This window comes from Kogia breviceps, chromosome 8 (assembly GCF_026419965.1).
Source record: "Kogia breviceps isolate mKogBre1 chromosome 8, mKogBre1 haplotype 1, whole genome shotgun sequence".
In the NCBI taxonomy this organism is placed as follows: Eukaryota; Metazoa; Chordata; class Mammalia; order Artiodactyla; family Physeteridae; genus Kogia; species Kogia breviceps.
Window position 1 is genome coordinate 27,319,673 of NC_081317.1, and position 19,077 is coordinate 27,338,749.

A 19,077-nucleotide genomic window follows, 5' to 3' on the forward strand; every position below is an offset into this window, starting at 1 on the left:
TACTGAAATTTGACATTTTATTTATTTATAAAAATTAAAATCATTATATTTTAGAAATATGAAAGTAGATAATAAATTTCCAGTTAAAATTACAACATTCATTGCAATATTTACAGATGCTATAGAACCATAATAAATAAGGTAATTTTAGTAGCAAATACCTCAGACTTTTTGATAATGCTTCCTATTTAAATAAAACACTTGATTATTTAACTTTCTCATACTCTCTACTTCAGTGTTGTCCAATAAAATTTCCTGCTATAATGGAAATATCCTATATATGTGCTGTTCTATAAGGCAGTAACTAGCCACATGAAGCTAATGAGCTCTTGAAATGTGGATAGAACAACTGAGGAACTAAATTTATTTTAACTTGAATTAATTTCACTTTTTATTACACATGTGACAAGTGCTGTCATATTGTACATCACAGGTCTAGTTGTTTAATAACTCTTCATGGGTAGTAAAAGCAAAATCCAAACAAGGTTCTTGTATTCTCAGTAAAAATCAAAAGCAAGTACTTTCACTATAATTTTTCCCAGAAGTACAAGCTTATTTCCGTAAGCACCTACAAACATAAATATTTTAATAATGTCCTATAAGATTTTGTGTAATAAAGGTTCTCCTCAAAATATTATCAAAAACTGATAAAGGGCTAAATATAAAGAGCTCAGGAAATAATCTGATAAAGGGATAACATTTCATATAAATGTCCATAAAGCATTATAGTAAAAAAATTAAAATAATTACAGCTCTCATTTCATTCTCCCAACAATCCCTGGAGATAAGTAGGTATTATCATCCCTGGGCCAGACGAAGGCTCTCTGCTTCACTTACCAATACTATTTCTTCCCATCCTCACCACTGTTGTTATTTTAGTATAAAACAATGAAGTTATGCTATGAAAGAGTTAGCTGTTTATCCTCTCGGTGTTCCCTCCAGAAACAGGTACATGGAGATTTGAATACAAAGACAACGCAGAATGCAGCCAGTACCTGGGGGAGGGGTGGGCACAGCTGGAGGGACGAGAGTGGTAGTACAGAGATGTAGAAAAGGAGGGTAGAAGACTTAAGAGTCTTTCAAGTATTCATCCAAGACAGACTCTCTACATACTTTAAAAAACACAATGGAACAGTAAAAATGGTTCTGCCAGTCCTCGGCCTGTGTACAGTAAGCTTCAGTTAAGATTGGGCTTTTCAGGTTAACAGACTGACTATCTGCATCCTCTTCTAACCCTCCCAATGGTAGGGTTACATCCATATTATATAGATGAGAAAATGGAGATTCAATCAGTTGCTCAAAGTGACACTGCTTGTAAGGTAATGATTATGCTCAGTCTATCTCGAAAGCCCATGCTCTTTACCACTTTAGAATACTGCCTCTAAACCTAACCAACATGCCCGTTATATGAAACACCCATACAAAAAATTACATATTGGTTTAATATTTTGGTTTGCTAAGACTCTTCAATGACATATAAAACCACTGGAATTTTCTTGGAGAATCACAGCTTGAGCTTAAGCTTTGTCCACTGAAATTAGTGAAATTCTGGTAAAGGAACTTGATTGTAACATTTTAACTTCTATCCACATACAGCTATTATAAATCAAGAATCTGGGACTTCCCTGGTGGTCCAGTGGCTAAGACTCTGCACTCCCAATGCAAGGGGTCAGGATTCGATCCCTGGTCAGGGAACTAGATCCCACAAGCAACAACTAAAAGATCCCACAAGCCACAACTAAAAGATCCCATATGCCATAACTAAAAGATCCTGTGTGCCGCAACTAAGACCCGGCGCAGCCAAATAAATAAATGTTTAGAAAAAAAGGAGTATCATTTTAAAGAAATAATTCAAGAATCTGACATAATATAAACACATATAGAAATTCTGGTATTCCAAGAAAAAAGTTCTGAAAGCAGGACTACATAAGCTGAGTTCTGAAACTTTACCCTAGCCTGTGTATGTGACATGAGGTTAAAGTTTTCTCTAGGTGGTAAGACCCAGGGAAGAGATCTATACAGGGATACTGTGTTCCTAATATAGGAGTATGCAAGGGGAGGCAAGTCCAGTAGAACTTTTTAAAAAGTATTTTCTAAATATGGCAAGCAACATACCAGGGAGGGATAAGAAACTTTGAGAAAGAGGCAAAAAAGAACTAAAAGATACCATAATGCATGGAGTTTTCTACCCTACTCTACATCTCCAGGGCCTCCAAATTTAATCACTAGCTTTTATAATGGAGACACAAATAATTGATAAAGAAGCTGAGGAGGAAGTGCAAAGCCAGAAGTCTCAATGAAAGTGATGTAAGCTGTGTACAGCACCTATTCTCTGAGCTCCAGACCATTTTAATCCAACTGCTTACTTGAAATCTCCACTCGGATGTCTCAAAAGCACTTCAAAACTCAACATGTCATAATGTCCTCCACTAAACCTGAGCCCTCCTCTAGTGTTCTGTCTCTGCCAATGGCACTACCAGCTGTAAAACCAGAAACCTAGCAACTCAAAACCAAAACAGAAAAAAAAAAAAATTTAAAAATCAGCAGAGGACCCGAACAGACATTTTGTCAAAGACAGCATACAGATGGCCAACAGGCCCATGAAAAGATGCTCAACATCACTAATCATCAGGGAAATGCAAATCAAAACCACAGTGAAATATTACCTCACACCTGTAAGAATGGCTATTATCAAAAAGACAACACATAACAAACTCTTGAGAGGATGCAGAGAAAAAGGAATCTTTGTACACTGTTGGTAGAAAGGTAAATTGGTGCAGCCACTATGGAAAACAGTAGGGAGTTTCCTTAAAAATGAAAATAGAACTACCATACCATCCAGCAATTCTATTTCTGGGTATTTATCTGAAAACAAAAATACCAATCTGAAAATACTAATTCAAAAAGATAAATGCACTCCTATGTTCAGTGCAGCATTATTCACAATAGCCAAAATAAGAAAGCAACCTAAGTGCCCAATGATAGATGAATGGATAGTGAAGATGTGAGATATATACACTGGAATATTACTCAGCCATAAAAAAGAATGAAATCTTGCCATTTGCAACAACATGGATAGACCTAGAGGGTATTATGTTAAGTGAAATATGTCGGACAGTGAAAGATAAATAGCATATAATTTCACTTATACGTGGAATCTAAAACACAAAACAAACGAACAAACATATTAAAACAGAAAGAGTCATAGATACAGAGAACAAACAGGTGGTTGCCAGAGGGGAGAGGGGTAGGGGGATGGGTGAGGTAGGTGAGGGAGATTGAAAGGTAAAAACTTCCAGTTACAAAATAAATGAGTCTCAGAGATAAAATGTACAGTGTGGTAAAAATAGTCAATAATAATGTAATATCATTGTATGGTGACAGATAGTAATTAGATTTATTGGGGTGATAATCTGTAATGCATAGCAATATTAAATCACTATGTTGTGTGATTAACATAGTTAATTCCTGCATAACTTAACACAGTAGGTCAATTATACTTCCAAGATAAACTCACAGAAAAAGAGATCAGATTTGTGGTTACCAGAGGCAGGGGTGGGGGGACTCAGAAGTAGATGAAGGTAGTCAAAAGATACAAGTACTAGGGGTATAATGCACAACATGATAAATATAATTAACACTCTATATGTTATATATAGTTAACGTTGTTGCCTAGCATATATGAAAGTTGTTGAGAGTAAATACTGAGTTCTCGTCAAAGAAAAAATACTTTTCTCTTTTTATTTTTTATCTACATGAAATGATGGATGTTCACTAATCCTACTGCGATAATCATTTCATGATGTATGTAAGTGAAATCATTATGCTGTACACCTTAAACTTATATAGTGATATATGTCACTAAAACTGGAAGAAAAAAACTCAGAAACCTAGGCCATCATCATTACATCATTACATCCTTTCCTTTCATTCCTTTCATGCCTGCTCTACATGCAGTCACCAACTTCTGTAGATTTTACCTCCTAAATATCTCTGTAATCACTATTACCACAAGTCAGTATCATATCTCAACTTATATTCTTGCAAAACTTCTTAACAGGCCTCTGATCCATTCTTTCTTCCCAGTAATCAGTTCTCTATATTGCAGCTAGAGTACTATGTTAGCATCACTCTTCCTGCTTAATCGTCTTGCCACAAGTCCTTGTATAAAACTGAAAATCTTTTAACATGGGCTGTTAACATGACCTTAAACATGACATTACATAATCTGTAAGACTCTGCATGATCTTCCCATTGCCTACCTCACCTGTTTCAACTCACACCAGACTTCTTCTCTCTTGCTGTATTCCAGCTACAGTAGCCTGCTGTGAGTTTCTCTAATATTCTTTGCTTCCCACTTGGGAACCGTCACATTTATCAACTCCTCCTGTTCTAAAACATATACACAATTTTTTGTTAAAACAAGTTCCAAAAAAGTATAGAATGAGCCCATTCTATATATCTAAGTATGCACACACACGCGCGCACACACTTGCACACTTGCTTCATTTCTTTTATTATCAAAGCCTGATGGTGAGAAGGGCAAAGACAACTTTCAACTGGGACTCTATCAACCTGAAAGAATGCCTACCAGGGTCTCTCAGACTTCATCTCAGATCTCAAGTCTCCCATTACCCTCCAAATACTGATGGATAAAGTGACAGATAAACATAGATGGATAAAGGCAATATAAATTATCTGAAGTTTATCTAGATAATATAACTGATTTTGAAAGACTTCAGGTGACCATGACTAAAAGCTTCAGGTGATACAGGTCTGAAGATATGCTTTGACAAATACAAATTCTGCTGGATCACAGCAAAATATATAGAATGTATGTCTCCAGAGGCAGTATGCATAGGCAATCTCAGCCATTATCCTTTGGTCACGCACCTCAGTCACGAGGAGCTCAAGAAAACCTACACTATCAAAATTAAGCCTCTCAATTACTTGACTATGGAATTAGTCTAAGGTAACAGCTATGTTAACAAAGCGGGGTGGGGGATGACATGCCCCAGCCAAGCACAACTGCAGTCATTCCTATGGAATGGCTCAAAGTAATCTGGGATGTGCAAGACATGAGGTACCCTCTTCAAAGAAGCATAGCTTAAAGTTATGCTTATAGTCCCTATAAATCATGTGAAGTAAAAGCACAATCAATTGACTCTAAGCAAAATAATAATAACTAACACTTTTATACTCTTAAAGGCCAAGCACTATCTTAAGCTCTTTACATACATTAATTTGTTTAATCCTCTCAAGAATCCTATGAAGTAGGATACTTGGTTATGCCCATTTTCCAATTTGGAAGCTGAGGTATAAAGAGATTAAGTAACTTGCCTGGGACCTCAGAGTTAGTATGTGGCAGAACCAGAATTCAAATTAAGACAATCTGACTCCTGAGTCTGTGCTCTTAACAATTAGCACTGTACTTACTACCTGAAAACAAAGATCAGAGGTCCATGAAAAGAAAGTCAGAACATCTAAGAGCATCAAAAGGACTTAAGATTTTCTTTAAGATTGGAAAAAACTAGGAATGAGCAACAGGCTGTACCATGTGCCACCTGCCAGACACAAAGGCAACAGCAACAGCTATGCTTGCCACTGGCATATGATCATTAAGTCTGAGAATATGATGACAGTCGCCATGTGAAATGGCACGGTTCTACTGGTTTTAGCTTAATGTATGTGAATATGACAAATTCAAATGTGAGTCTTAATTCTGCATTCAACAAAGACTCTGCCGACTGGGCTACTTAACTGGAAGCTATCCAGTGCAATAAGCACCTGAAGTTATGATGCAGAAACTTCCTGTTCTTAGAACCAGTGGCAAAAAACCATTGTACCTGTGTTTATATGCTACTCTGAATCCAAAGGCATCAATAACCAAGTGGCCATAATTAGACACTGGGATATATGGGTTTCCCACCAGCGTCTACTCAGACAAGGAGAAAATTTGATTCAAATTCTACATTAGTATTCCAGACAGTTGAGATACACGAATCTAGAACCACTGCAAATATCACTAATCAATCTATAATTTAAAGGGGCCAAACTATTACTATAGTCATTTCAGTTAGTATTCATTAAGCACTTTCTATGTGCCAGGCACTATGCTAAGCTTCTAACATGGACTATCTTTTTAATCATCACAATAGAAAGTAATATGTCTTTGCATTTTATGGTTGAAGAAAGAGAAGGTTAAAGAAGTTAAGAAACTTCCTTTGATCACACAGCTGTCAAATGGCAGTCACAATTCAAATCCAGGAAGCTGCCTCCAGAGTCTGTACTTTTACACCACTCTAGGCTGCATACACTGCAGAGGACTGTACAAAACAGTCATAGGGTTCCTGCAACCAGAGAACAAAGGGATCAGTGAAAAATCCTAATGCCACCAGGAATTATGCCACTTGTATCACTCCACACCAAACACCTCTCCTTTGAATTAGGTAATGAGTAGAAATCCACAATGCTCTATCCAGCTGGTAAGTTAGACAACCAGAATCTTACCAGCTGACCATAGCTATCGCAACACATAACAAGAGTATTGTGCTCAAAAGTGATGCAACGAGCTAGAAAAGGAGAATTATATATTGTTGAGGAATTCAAGAATCTGATAATCATAAATAGTTAACTGGTAGAAAGCTACGCCCTCTGTAACAGTGAAACAGCTGGGATTACTACCTCTGTACACAGATGCAACTGAGGTGATCCACAGAAAAATAATCTAATAAAAGACCTGGTGGGAAATACTGTCGTTTCACCCTGAGCCCAGTTGCAGATATCAGGGCAGAAGAAGAGGTTCTTTCCCAACTAGGATTTGAGGAAATACAGTGTAACAGAGGCTGAGGAAGGCTCATCCATTTTTGTGGCCTTTGAACTGGCTGTTCCATCCAATGAAGCCTAGGAGGCTCACATTCGGCCACGGAAACCAGAGGTCCCATCATCTAATTAAGGGAGGTGGAATGGAAGTAGAGATGGGGGTACTCTCAGGTACCACTGGTAGCAGTATAAACTGACATAACCTTTCTGAAGGGCGACTTGGCAATACACATCAAAAGATATTTAAAAGCATATACACAATGACTCAGTAATTCCATTTCTACTAATTTATTCTAAGTAAATAATTAAAGAGTATAAGCCGAGACTTGATGACAAAGATGTTCATCTTACTGTTATTTATAATATTAAAAGGTTAGGACCAACATAAACGTATGACAAAAGGATACTAACTAAAAATCAAGTAGGGCTTCCCTGGTGGCACAGGGATTAAGAATCCTCCTGCCAATGCAGGGGACACAGCTTCGACCCCTGGTCCAGGAAGATCCCACACATGCCGCGGAGCAACTAAGCCCGTGCGCCACAACTACTGAGCCTGCGCTCTAGAGCCCGTGAGCCACAACTACTGAGGCCCACATGCCACAACTACTGAAGCCCGTGTGCCTAAAGCCTGTGCTCCGCAACAAGAGAAGCCACCGAGTGAGAAGCCCACACACTGCAACAAAGAGTAGCCCCCGCTCGCCACAACTAGAGAAAGCGGGCATGAAGCAACAAAGACCCAACGCAGCCAAAAAAAAAAAAAAAATTAAAAATAATCACGTAATATATATACATATTAAAGAATTCTGCTAAATCATTAAAAGTGTTGTAGAATAATATTAACATGGAAAAAGATATCCTTACATATTAAGTGAGAGGCAAATTATAAATCACTATACATAGCGTGATACCATAGTTTTTTTAAGTTTCTATATGCATTAAAAAAGACTGGAATGTAATACATACAAATGTTAAAAGAAGTTATCTCTGGGTGGCAGGATTATGGGTGATTTTTATTTTATTTTCATTTATCTATATTTCCTAATTTCCTACAATAAACTTGTATTACTTATATTTATAATGCAACAGAAGTGCACAGGCTGGCTGTGCTAACACTATTATAAATTAGTTCAAAATATAATTAGCTATCATCAACAAATATCAATAACTGAGACCAGATTCATCAGAACCTTGTGGCTGGGAAGAAGTGCCAACTGAGGATATAAAACATACAAAAAGAAAACTGTAGAAAAAAATCCATTAGCTTCAAAGTATTGTCCACCCTACATTGGAGTGGAATATCTATCACTACAGCATTCAATATGTGTTTGCTGCATGAATAATCCTGCTTACATTCAGCCAGGCATTGCAAAGAACCATTGTCTTTAAAAAAATTTTTTTAAGTTAGGTGTGTTTCACTATATTTCTAGTTTTTTTAAACTGTCAAGTTCAGTAAAAATGAAGGTGTCTGTATTTAAACACAGTGATACGAGTATGTCAGCATGGTCCTTTGAAGAGGGTACCTCGTACCTTGTACATCCCAGATTACTCTGATCCACTCCACGGGAATGACTGCAGTTGTGCTTAGCTGGGATGTATAAAACCCCAGTTATACTTTCCTGTTCACACCTCTATTTTAGAAAGCAAAGACCTTCCCTCAAAAAAGAAAGAGAGCTGGAGAGAAGGGAGATACATATACTACAGAAAAATGATTTGTAGCAGCAAGGGAGACCAAATTCCAGAGTTTTATCTAAATCATGCTCTATACTTTCTATCAACGATTTTTACTAGACTAGTTTCTTAACAAAAACAAAAAACAAAAAACTACTTTATGGGGTTTTATATCTTAAGTTTTATCTTAAGATATATCTTAAGCTTATATCTTAAGTTTTAATGACATTAATCATGCCATCATTTAAAGGCAAAGGAGCAAGGCAAGAAGGGTGGTAATGAAAAAAGCTTGAGCTGTGAAGAAAGACCTGGTATGAATCCAGACTACCACTTGCTAGCTGTGTGACTCTGAACAAGTTATTTAACCTCTCTCAGTTCCATCTTCCATATCTTTACAATAGGCATAACAGCTGTTGTGAGAATTTAAAGCAATCTAATACAATACTGGATACAGAACAATACTCAGATTTCATTCCTCTTTCCTTTCCTCAGGACTGAGAAAAAGGCGTAATTTTGGAACATGAGAGACGGTTGGTTATCTGGATATGGTGGAGGTCTCCGAACTGTTAGGGTGCAACAAGAAGGCAAAGGATAGCAAACACCAGGGCAGAGGAAGAAACTGGGATGAGGAAGGCAAGTCTACATATGCTACTGGTTGCAGGTTGTGTTGTGCTTTAAAACTCTCCCTATTCAGTTCAATCTCCTCAGTCTAGGTTTGTCCAGTCTTGCACATCAAGCCTTGCCTGACTGTCACTATTCCTTTCCAAGCAGAAAGTAGAATATGCGGGGGAAAGTGAGGAAAAGCAAACAACTGACAATGTATGCTTTTGATGACATCTTTCCTCTGGGATCCCTTCCCCTTTCCTCTCCACCTTTATTATTCCTACAGCACAAACCTTTCCTAGAAACAGCAACCCCTATGAATATGAATGATCTGCACAAGAGTTTAACTGAAACTATCAAATTCTAAGCACCAAGGTTCTAGAAAGGTGCAAATGTCTTATTTGTTTCAATGGTTTCTTTGAACATACACATTTTATCAGGTAAAGAAACCTTTGGGATTTTATCTTAAAACCACTTAAGGACATAATCAAAAGGTTTGAGTATCAAATAAAGCCACCTATCCATAACACATCCTGTTCACAAGTGTCCCAGAAACTCGATATAAACAAAATCCCTCTGTTTATTTCTAGAAAATAATACTGTGGTTTTCTGTATCCAACAGTACACCTTACATACCCAAGGTAATTATGTTTTCTTCCTCTACTCAAACAGGGAATCTGTTGCTAACACAAATCCAAGTTATTTTCACAGACAAAAAGCAGCTGGTCAAGCTAATCCATTTGCTGACTAGCCACCATCAAGCTTCTGTAAGACTGTCCAGTTAACTTAACCTCTATTGTCAGATTGCATGAGTCAGAACTTCCAATCCTCTTTCAATTAGGATTTAACAACTCTTCTTTGGCACCATCATTTGAAACATTTATTACAGACATAAACCCAGAGAACATGCTTTAAACTTAAGGACAAAGTTAAGAAATTGCTAGACTGGATTAGAAAAATAGTTATACAAATTATCAACAAAGGGATAAAGTTATTTTGAAGTTGAGATTATGAGATTACTAATAGCTAACGGATAGTACTTATGTGTGCTAGGCACCAAGTGATTTTTAAAAACTAACATGATCTTCATAACCCTTTGAGGTAAGGAGACTTTAAAGATGAGGAAATGGAGACAGCAAATTGCCCAACCTCATTCAGTTCATAAATAGTAGGACTGGAGACGACTCTGAAGCCATCCTCTTAATAATTTAAAGCCCAAATCCCAAATACCTTACAAATGGGTATATAGTCAAGCCACTCTCACCCTGTGCCACTTGCAGTAACTATGTTTCCTTATGCTGACTAAGGTATCATCTCTGCTATTATTTCCGTTGTAACATTCTAAAAGAAAAAAGAAAAATCATGCCAGGGGTGTACTACTACTGTCTTATTTCAAGAGAAATACATAACCAGCTCAGTTCATTATTAGTTAAGGTATATAATTGATTCTGCAGTAATTCATGAGAAAAGAATGCTCAAATTCAGAGCACTGAATTGGTTATAAGCATCAACACATGACGTTTATTTTAAGCTATAAAACAAAGTGTTTTTTATTAGAAATATTATTTGATACTATCAATGAAATTCAACATATTTTCTAATACTGAGAAGTCGATTCTCTAACTTATCTAAGATACATTAGTACTGGTAAGAAAGAACAGCTAATTCTTCGCTACCTCTGGTAAAACTGTACACAGTATGTGTAGGTACTCAAATACAACATTTGGAATGAAACCAAGTTCAGATCTTAGCCTTATGTATGGCTAGTGGTATGACCTTGCAGGACTCACTCCAACTCTTGAGTCCTCATTAAAATGAGAGACAATGCATGCCCTGGCAAAATAAGATGATCCACATTAAAATACTTTTAAAAATTATATTTTACAGGACACAGAGTATTTTAGTACTTATTCTTTGTAAACTTTAAGGCACTGTACTTTGAAGTACATAATTCATACTTAATTATATTACCTGCTTTTTACAGTAACTCCATAAAATATTCTTATTTCCACTGTATAAATAAAGAAATTGATTAATCACAGTTAAGTGATTTGCTCCATATCACAGAGCTACATACAGCCGCATGGAACCCAAGTCTCTGGACTCCAAGACTTTGCCCTTCCATTTGCTCTGAACTAATGTCCACTCAGATATCACATGACTTTTATTTAAAAAGTTAAATAAGCTTTGAAATGTTTTACAAATTCAAAACACACAAAATGTAATTTTTTTTAAAATGTCTTACTAATAGTCATGCAAATAAAATTGAATATACCTGAGTTTCAAGATGCACACATACAATGAAATCATATGACTTTTGTTAAATACTGTAATAGTTAACGCTAAACACATCACTACACTATTCTCTCATGCCCCCAGTGCTCAAGGAAGTGAATCCAGGCAAAATTATAGAAAATAATGTTCTAACTTTTTTCCAGTGCTTTCTATCTAATAATAGAAAAGAATGGCCTCTTGGACCTGCCCTTGTTTTTCCCTGCTACATTATTAGTAACACTGTGTTCCTTCCTATACGGCACTATATTTCAATTACTATAATCTAACAAAGAGGGCACGGTGGTTGATTTTTATATAGGGATTATAACTAAATATTAATAACACTTCTAATTGTATTCAAAACATTGGCTATGTTCTCTAATTTTTTGTTGTTGTTGTTGTTAATAGAAACGGCTAGTTCTATATACCCTTTCTTTAACTTGTTCAGAAAGTACAAAACATGCCAAAACAACCATTAAGGTAACTGACCAGCAACACTGAACTTCTCGGAGGGTAGGACTGCTGCTCTGACAACTGTCAGTCTTTTCTCTCAATTCAACCAACACTAAACACCAAGACGTGCTAGTGAACTAGTCCCGAGGAGGGCTGGGGCGGTGGACAAGGCTGGGGCGGGGGGCGGTACTAAGGAGATCTGGTTCCTGACCTAAAGAGGCACAGATTTTTGCCAAGAACGGAGAAGACTGGGTCGAGGAGAGGGGTCAGCTTCGGCGTCAGCCGGTAGACCCCCATGTGCCTTGGCTTCCTCTTCTGCTAAGGATGGATAAACCCTCACTAGCACACCGGGACGGTGCGAGAATCAAAGGGAGCCCAGACCGTTGCAAAAAATGATGAAAAACTGGGGGAGGCTCCCGCTATCCCCTCAGGAGCCAGGGCCCAGGACCCAGGACCAAGTACAGGGCAGAAGCTATCCAGGGTCACGGGGCGCGGTCCCCGCAGCCCGGCGGGCGCCGCTTTGCTCCTGGGAAAGAGCAAAACGGCCTGGCGGCCTCGCCCTCCGCGGCCATAGCCCAGCCTCAGGCTGGCCTGGCCAGCCCCGCTCGCCCACCGCCCACCCGGCCGGGGCGCTCCGCCCAGCCTCGGCGGCCCAGCGCCCAGCGCCCCCCGCCCGCGCTTACTTTCTGGGAGTCCATGGCCAGGGGCTGTGTCCGCTAGACCCAAAACCGCGTCGAAGAACCTTGAGAGGAGATGGAGGGAGGTCGGACACGCCGACACGGCTACCCGCTGCCGCTGCTCTGCTGAGCCACCGCCGCCTCCGCCTCAGCCTCAGACCGCACCGGCGCCGCCCGGCCGCGCCCCGTCCGCGCCCAGCCCCGCGAGCGCCGCAGTCGCGCCGCCGTTGCCAGGGTGAAAGGGCGGCTCGCGGAAGGGAGGGGGCGAGGAGCGCCTTGCGCACGCGCCCTGCTGCGAGACGAGATGGGGAGGGGTGGAAGCGGGGGGCTGGTTATCCAGTGCAGCGACGGAGTGGCAGAGAGAGAGGAGTGCTCGTCCCTCGGTCCCGCCGGTCGTTTGAAGAAGCCTCGCCCTCCTTCCCGCATCCTTTTTCCTCCAGCGCGCGCGATTGCTGCAGGCTTTGGAATGGACCACTGGGCATCCAGCAGCCGGGTCCTTGGGGAGGGCAGGGGAAGGAAAGCTCTGGCCCTGGAGATAGATCAGCCCCTTCACCATCCTGCAAGCATCTGAAGCACCTCCTTTTGCTAGCCTTGGAGAAGCAGCCAGGCTAAGACAGGCCCAGTGGTCCAGTGAGAAGGAAATGGCTGGGAGGGAGATGTAGTAGAAACATGGGAAAAGCCTGTAGGAACGTGACAGAAACTTGGGTAGACTGTAGAGCCTGGTAGACCTTTCCCAGAGAGCCCCCTTGGAACCTTGCTCGCCGTGACTTTGAGCAACTACTCTCCCAGAGCCTGTTTCATCTTTGGTAAAATAAGAAATAATTCTGACTTCGCAGAGCATTATGAAGATTAAATAACGTATTGGAAGTGCCGAGTACATAGTTAATGCTCAGTAATTATAGTTATTGGTGAGAAGCTAGAACCTGCTCAGTCTGGACTGAGGGGACAATAGAGACTAGAAAGCTTGGGAAGGTATGATTCAGAATGTTCTTCCCTAAGTGGACAGGCCTCATCTTCCATTTCGATGACTGGAGAGGTTCTGAAAAGTTCAGCTGGGCAATCAGTTATGGCGAATGAATAAAAGGGAAAAATATATTGAGTACCTATTAGGTACCAGTTCCACGGACTGAGAATCAGCAGTGACAAGGCATTTTATATACATATATATATATATATATATGTAATGTAAGGAGTTTAGACGTTTTACAGGGAAAAATTACATGGGATAAATGGACTCAGAGAATTGTGTGGGCTCCATGTTCGGTAGGAGAGTCAGAAGGCCTCTCTCGGGTCACTCCTGAGAGTGAGAGAATAACAATACAAACATCTGGAGAAGGGCATTCTAGACAGAAGAAACAGCAAATACAAAGGTCCTGAGAGGGCATGGTCTCTATGTTTAAGAAACAGCATTTATCCTACAAGGCTGTAATTATCTCTGTAGATGGATCTCCCCAACTATACTTGTGGGTCAAAATTTCTTTTACCCATATCTGTATCACCAGCACAGGGCCTGCCATCTAGTATGCATTCAATAAATCCTTTTTAAACTGGACAGACATGTACAAGAAACGGGTTGAAGGGAACAAAAGGAAAACTAGTTCAGGCTAGGTGGGTTGTTTTTGAAGGCCAGGGTCCAGGGCCTATGTGCACAATTTTGCCTCTGCATCGGAAAGTAGTGGCATGCAGTCTTGCAGAGAGATGCTCCTTTTCTTGGTATCAAGGGAAAGGAGCCTCCTCTCCAAGCTGCCCCAGTTCCATGAGGAGAGATGAGAGCAGCCAGGCACCCAGCGATTAACCTGCCGCTGCAGCCACGGAGGCCATTCTCCGCAGTGCACGCGCACTGCAGCTGAGTCAGTTTCCCATGAGGGAGAAATGCAGTCGAGGGACTGGAGAACATCAGAGGTCAAACCACCCTACTGTGAGCTCCCCAGCCCTGCACCTGCCTGCCACTGTACAACCCAGTGAAGAAGAAACAGCATTTAGCACTGTCCGCAGTTCTCTTGCTGCAAGGACTTTACCTCACTACTGTCAGAGAGTAACTCCTGGGCACTCTGTGACTGATGGACTTAACCCCGAAGGAGGCAGAAAGAGGCTTTGGAGACAGTGAGTCACAGCTGAAATGCGATCTCCAGATTCTGTCCCAGGCCACATCCCAGGAGCTCACTCCTGGCCCCTTGCCTCCCCGCTCCCCTAGTTCTTTCCCTGCAGCCCAGCCAAGAACCGGCAGCTTTTGACAAGAGTGCTACCCCATTTGACTTCTGCTCTCGCCAGATCTCTGTCTCCTTTGGCCAGTCTGGCTCCCTGCCCAGCTTCCCGGGCCTTCTGGTTTCCCTCATTCTCATCTGTAAACAGCTAGTCTCTTCTAGCTGTGACTTCTGTCTTCCCCAGCCCATACAGCAGGCACTCACCTAGCTGGGCACTAAGTCTGCTGCCGGACCCACTCCCGCTGCTTCTGGCCTATGGGCAAGTCCTTTGCCTCTTCACAGCCGAGTCAGTTTAGAAATTTTCAAAAGTAGCTTTTCTAATAAACCAAAGCCCTTGTTCTCAAATGTAATCCCCAGACCTACTAAATCAGAATCTCCGGGGGGTGGGAGGGGGGTACAGTAATCAATGTTTTACCAAGTCCTCCAAATGATTCTTATGCACACTAAAGTTTGATCGCCATTGAACTGAGAGAAAGCAAATTGTTTAAAAAAAGAAAAAAAGGAAAAAGGGAACTACAGAAGCACAAAAACAGATGACTTTTCAACACAGGTTTCTGATTCTGAGATAGCATATCTGGTCATAGATATTTATTTGAATGAGTTTCCTCGGCCTTCAGGACCACCTTTCTGACTAAATCCCAATTTAGGATAGCCTCAGGCTTGGCACTGCTGATTTAAAGAGTTTGGCAAAATTGTCTCTTCCAGAACCAGGTTTCCTGTTCTCTCTGGCCAGGCATCACCAGCAGCCCTGAGTTCCCTCGTAAGTTCTGGGACCCCCCCCCATCTCTTGGGAGAGAAAATTTCTTCCCTTAAGTTTCTTGCCAACAGCCTTTCCCTTTGGGAGTCAGTATAGGGCCATCGCCCTGGAGTCAGCCAAAGCCTCAATTTCCTTATCTGTAACATAGCGATCATAGTGGTAGCCATTCCCAGTTAGGGTTGTTGTGAGGTTTAAAGGAGATTATGTATGCAAAATGCCTGATTTAGACACATTTAACAAATGGTAGCGGTTACTGTTATTACTGCCTTGTACATCATATCCTTCTGTGCCACCATGGCATGGCTTTCTGCTCCTTGATCTCTGGTGTCTTAGAAGTCCTGTTCTCACCCCTAACCAGTTTTCATTGTCATACCTGGCTTTTCTGAAGTATAATCACTGGCCAGATGCTGCTCTTTGTTGAAGCCAAATCTTCACCCATTGCTCCCTGTTAATATCTGGCCTGAGTCTTGACATACACCACATAGCCTCGGAAAACCCTCAGCTTCTCTAAGCCTCAGTTTCTTCAGCTGTGAAATGGGCATCATAACAGTACCACCTGTAAGGGAGGTTGAGTGGATTAAATGAGAGAATTCATATTAAGTGTTAAGCACAGTGTCTGGCATGTAATAAGCATTCAAAAAATATTATCTATTATCATCTCTTCCCAACCACAGAAATCTAACTCATTCTTTTTTTTCCTGCCCCCTTCTGACCAAAAATAAATTCACCCAAAATCCCTGGAATCCCTTGGAACTTGGAGTACTAATTTCTGATCCTAGAAGTTCTCATAGGAGGGAAGGGATGGTTCTGGTCTGATGTGAGCTTGTGCTCTGTAGGGTGGTCTAGCTCCATACTTGGAGAGCTCTAAGCAAAGCAGGAAGCAGTCAGTGGACACAAATCTGACACAGGACCTGGAAACCGTGTGAAAAGAGACACAATTAAAGCACCTGTGAGTATTTAGCCTGGAGAGGTAAAACTCAGGGAGGACACAGTCATTTAGACTTCAAATCTCTCTAGGGCTGTTGTGTGGAGGAGGAATCTGGCTTGTCCTCTAGCCTCCCATGGATAGAATTAGACCCGATTTGGTTGAAGCTACAGGAAGATAGATTTCCACTCAACAAAAAGTCCAATTTTCTAAGAGAACCATACCGAACTGAAATGGATTTTTGTTTGGTTGGAAGGTCCCCATCAGTGGAGGTATCCAGACAGAGGGCTGGGCATTTCCTTGTCAGAGCTGTCTTAGGGGGATCAGGCACTGGAAAATAACGGGCAGAGATAACCTTTAACATCTTTCCAAACCCTGAGGTTCTCTCATTCTTCAAACTAGAGGCCAGTTGCTATGCATTCCCTTTCTGACTCAGCTTTGCAATTGTACTCATCTTTGGAATGTACTCTGAATCTCTTCTCCCCACCCTCACTCTCATAAGATCCATCACAAGAGGTCCCACTCTTTCCTGGGAGAGAGCATGAGAGGGGCAGTTAACTAAACTGTAGCCATTTTGATGTTACCATGTCACAATCCCTTCTCCATGAATGATGGCCTGCTTTATGCTAGGCCCCTGGGACACTGAGATAAGTGAGGTCTGGAAGACACAGGTGTTTCCATCACATCCTACCTTGGCTCTGGAAATGCCCCTGGATTCATCATGTTCAGAGAATGACCAAGGACACAGCAAATTTATCTGCCTCTTGAGCTCCTCTGTGTGAAAGGATGCTGGCCCCCAGCCAGGTCTCTCCAACACAGAGGAACAGGCTCACAGTTCTTAGTAAGAACATTGCTCAGCAGCCCCTCTCCCTCTGCATATACTCTGAAGACGGTATGGGCCCGATTGAGACTGCGTGGTTGAGACTAGGGAGAGAAAGGGCCGTTGTGAGTTGACGGCACTTCTATTTCACTGGCTAAGCTCCAGGACTCTGACACCAGACTGTCTGAATTCAAATGCCAAGTCTCCCACTTATCAGTGGTGTGGCCTCGCGTGATTTCTTAACCTCTCTGTACCTCAGTATTCTTATTTGTACAATGAGAGTATTAACAGGACCCACTTGAAAGGGTTGTCGGGAAGATAAATGACAATGTATATACAGTGCTTACGATAATGCCTGACATATGGAAAGTACATAATATATGTCTGCTATCTATTATTCTTTTCTAAAATAAACCACTCTTGAGTACAGCACCAGGAAATAATGGTTTCTGAGCCCTTTGATACTGCAGTGCCATTGCAGTCAAGTTCAGATGTTACCATGTCAGCACCTTCTAGGGAAGTGAGTCTCTTGAAATCCATCCCTCATTCTAAAGGTCAATGTGAACTCTCTCCTAGCGATCGGAGATTGAAGGGGGAAGGTGACAGGACTTAGACAGGAAAGGACAATAGGATCCTTCCCAAGCCAAGAAAACAGCCTGAGCAAAGGTGAAAAAGAAGGAGAAGAATAACTAGAGGCAATGGAGATAGGAGTTGAAACAAATGAAAACAGCAACCTTTTAATGCCCAAATCCCCGGGCAGTATTAGGAAAATTCTAGAACATATAGGAGATGAAATATTCTCATCCATGAAAAATTATCTTTATGAAAAATACACAGCAACGTGGGAGAGAGCTTATGATAATACAATTTAAAAACAGAACAAAAACCTTAGCTGGAATAGTTTTTTCTAAACACAACTGGAGAGTGACTGAAACATTTATAAACTTCTCTTTTGTTTATAACTTTTTGTTTTTGTTGCGCTGCTGGGCATGTGGGATCCTAGTTCCCCCACCAGGGATCGAACCTGAGTCCCATGCAGTGGAAACACGAAGTCTTAACCACTGGACCGCCAGGGAAGTCCCTGTTTATATAACTTTTAGCTTAGGTGAAGAACCAATACATCACATATGAGAAAGATCAGCCTGGTTTCCTATTATCACCTACAACTATTACATGTTTACTTTTCTGCTTACATAAAAGTGAATCACAGACAAGTACATTGGCTTTGAAATATAAACCCAAACTGGGCGTGACTTCCTCATGATTAAAAAAAGAATAAGACGGGCGGAGAGAGAGATTCATAGGGGTCAGATTGTTTTGGTCTCTAAATTCCCAGCTGGGGGGTTGGAATTTGAGCACTTTGTAAGTGGGAAGCCACTTACAAGTTTATGAGCAGAGTTATTTTTAGGAAACTTGATTTGGCAGGGGAAATCGGAAGGACATGAGTGGGAAGAGGCTGGGGGCAGGAGCTGAGTGGGGACCCAGAGGCCCAGACGTCCCCCCTTCTCCTCAGCCTCCCCTGGTTGGATCCCCACAGCCCCACCCCCGTGCCGCACTCCACCACCACCAGTGACGGCCGTAGCAGTAGGAATCTTTAAGTCGTTTTTTCAGTCAAATGAAAAAAAATAATGAATTGGCCTTAATAAAAACTATTGGCTCTCTTCCTAAGTCATCTAAAACAGGTGTCAGCAAACTTTTTCTAGAAAGGCCCAGAGAGTCAATATTTTAGGCTTTGAGAGCCACGTGGCCTCTGTCACAACTCTGCATCTCGGCCATTGTGGAGAGGAAGCCGCCTTAGGCAGTACATAAAGGACTGGGTGTGGCTGTGCTCCCATAAAACTTGACTTACACAAAGAGGTTGGGGGCTGATTTGA

The 19,077-nt window shown here is 41.2% G+C and overlaps 1 protein-coding gene across 6 annotated transcripts in view; it reads right to left on the minus strand.

Moving 5' to 3' along the window:
• The window catches only part of FSD1L (fibronectin type III and SPRY domain containing 1 like), a 77,308-nt gene extending 64,589 nt beyond the window's left edge, over positions 1 to 12,719 (minus strand). For 2 of the 6 annotated variants that reach the window (XM_067041038.1, XM_067041037.1), the window contains exons 1-2: positions 12,504 to 12,710; positions 4,268 to 4,392 (exon numbers count right to left, since the gene is read on the minus strand). Coding sequence is in view for 4 of the 6 variants with exons in the window: in XM_059072107.2 (XP_058928090.1) it covers positions 12,504 to 12,518 (15 nt within the window). In the remaining 2 variants the exon portion in view is untranslated. Of the gene's footprint in view, positions 1 to 4,267; positions 4,393 to 12,503 lie in introns of all 6 variants that reach the window. The other 4 variants (XM_059072110.2, XM_059072109.2, XM_059072107.2 and 1 more) reach the window with 3 other exon arrangements.
• Between the last annotated feature and the right edge of the window lie 6,358 nt (positions 12,720 to 19,077).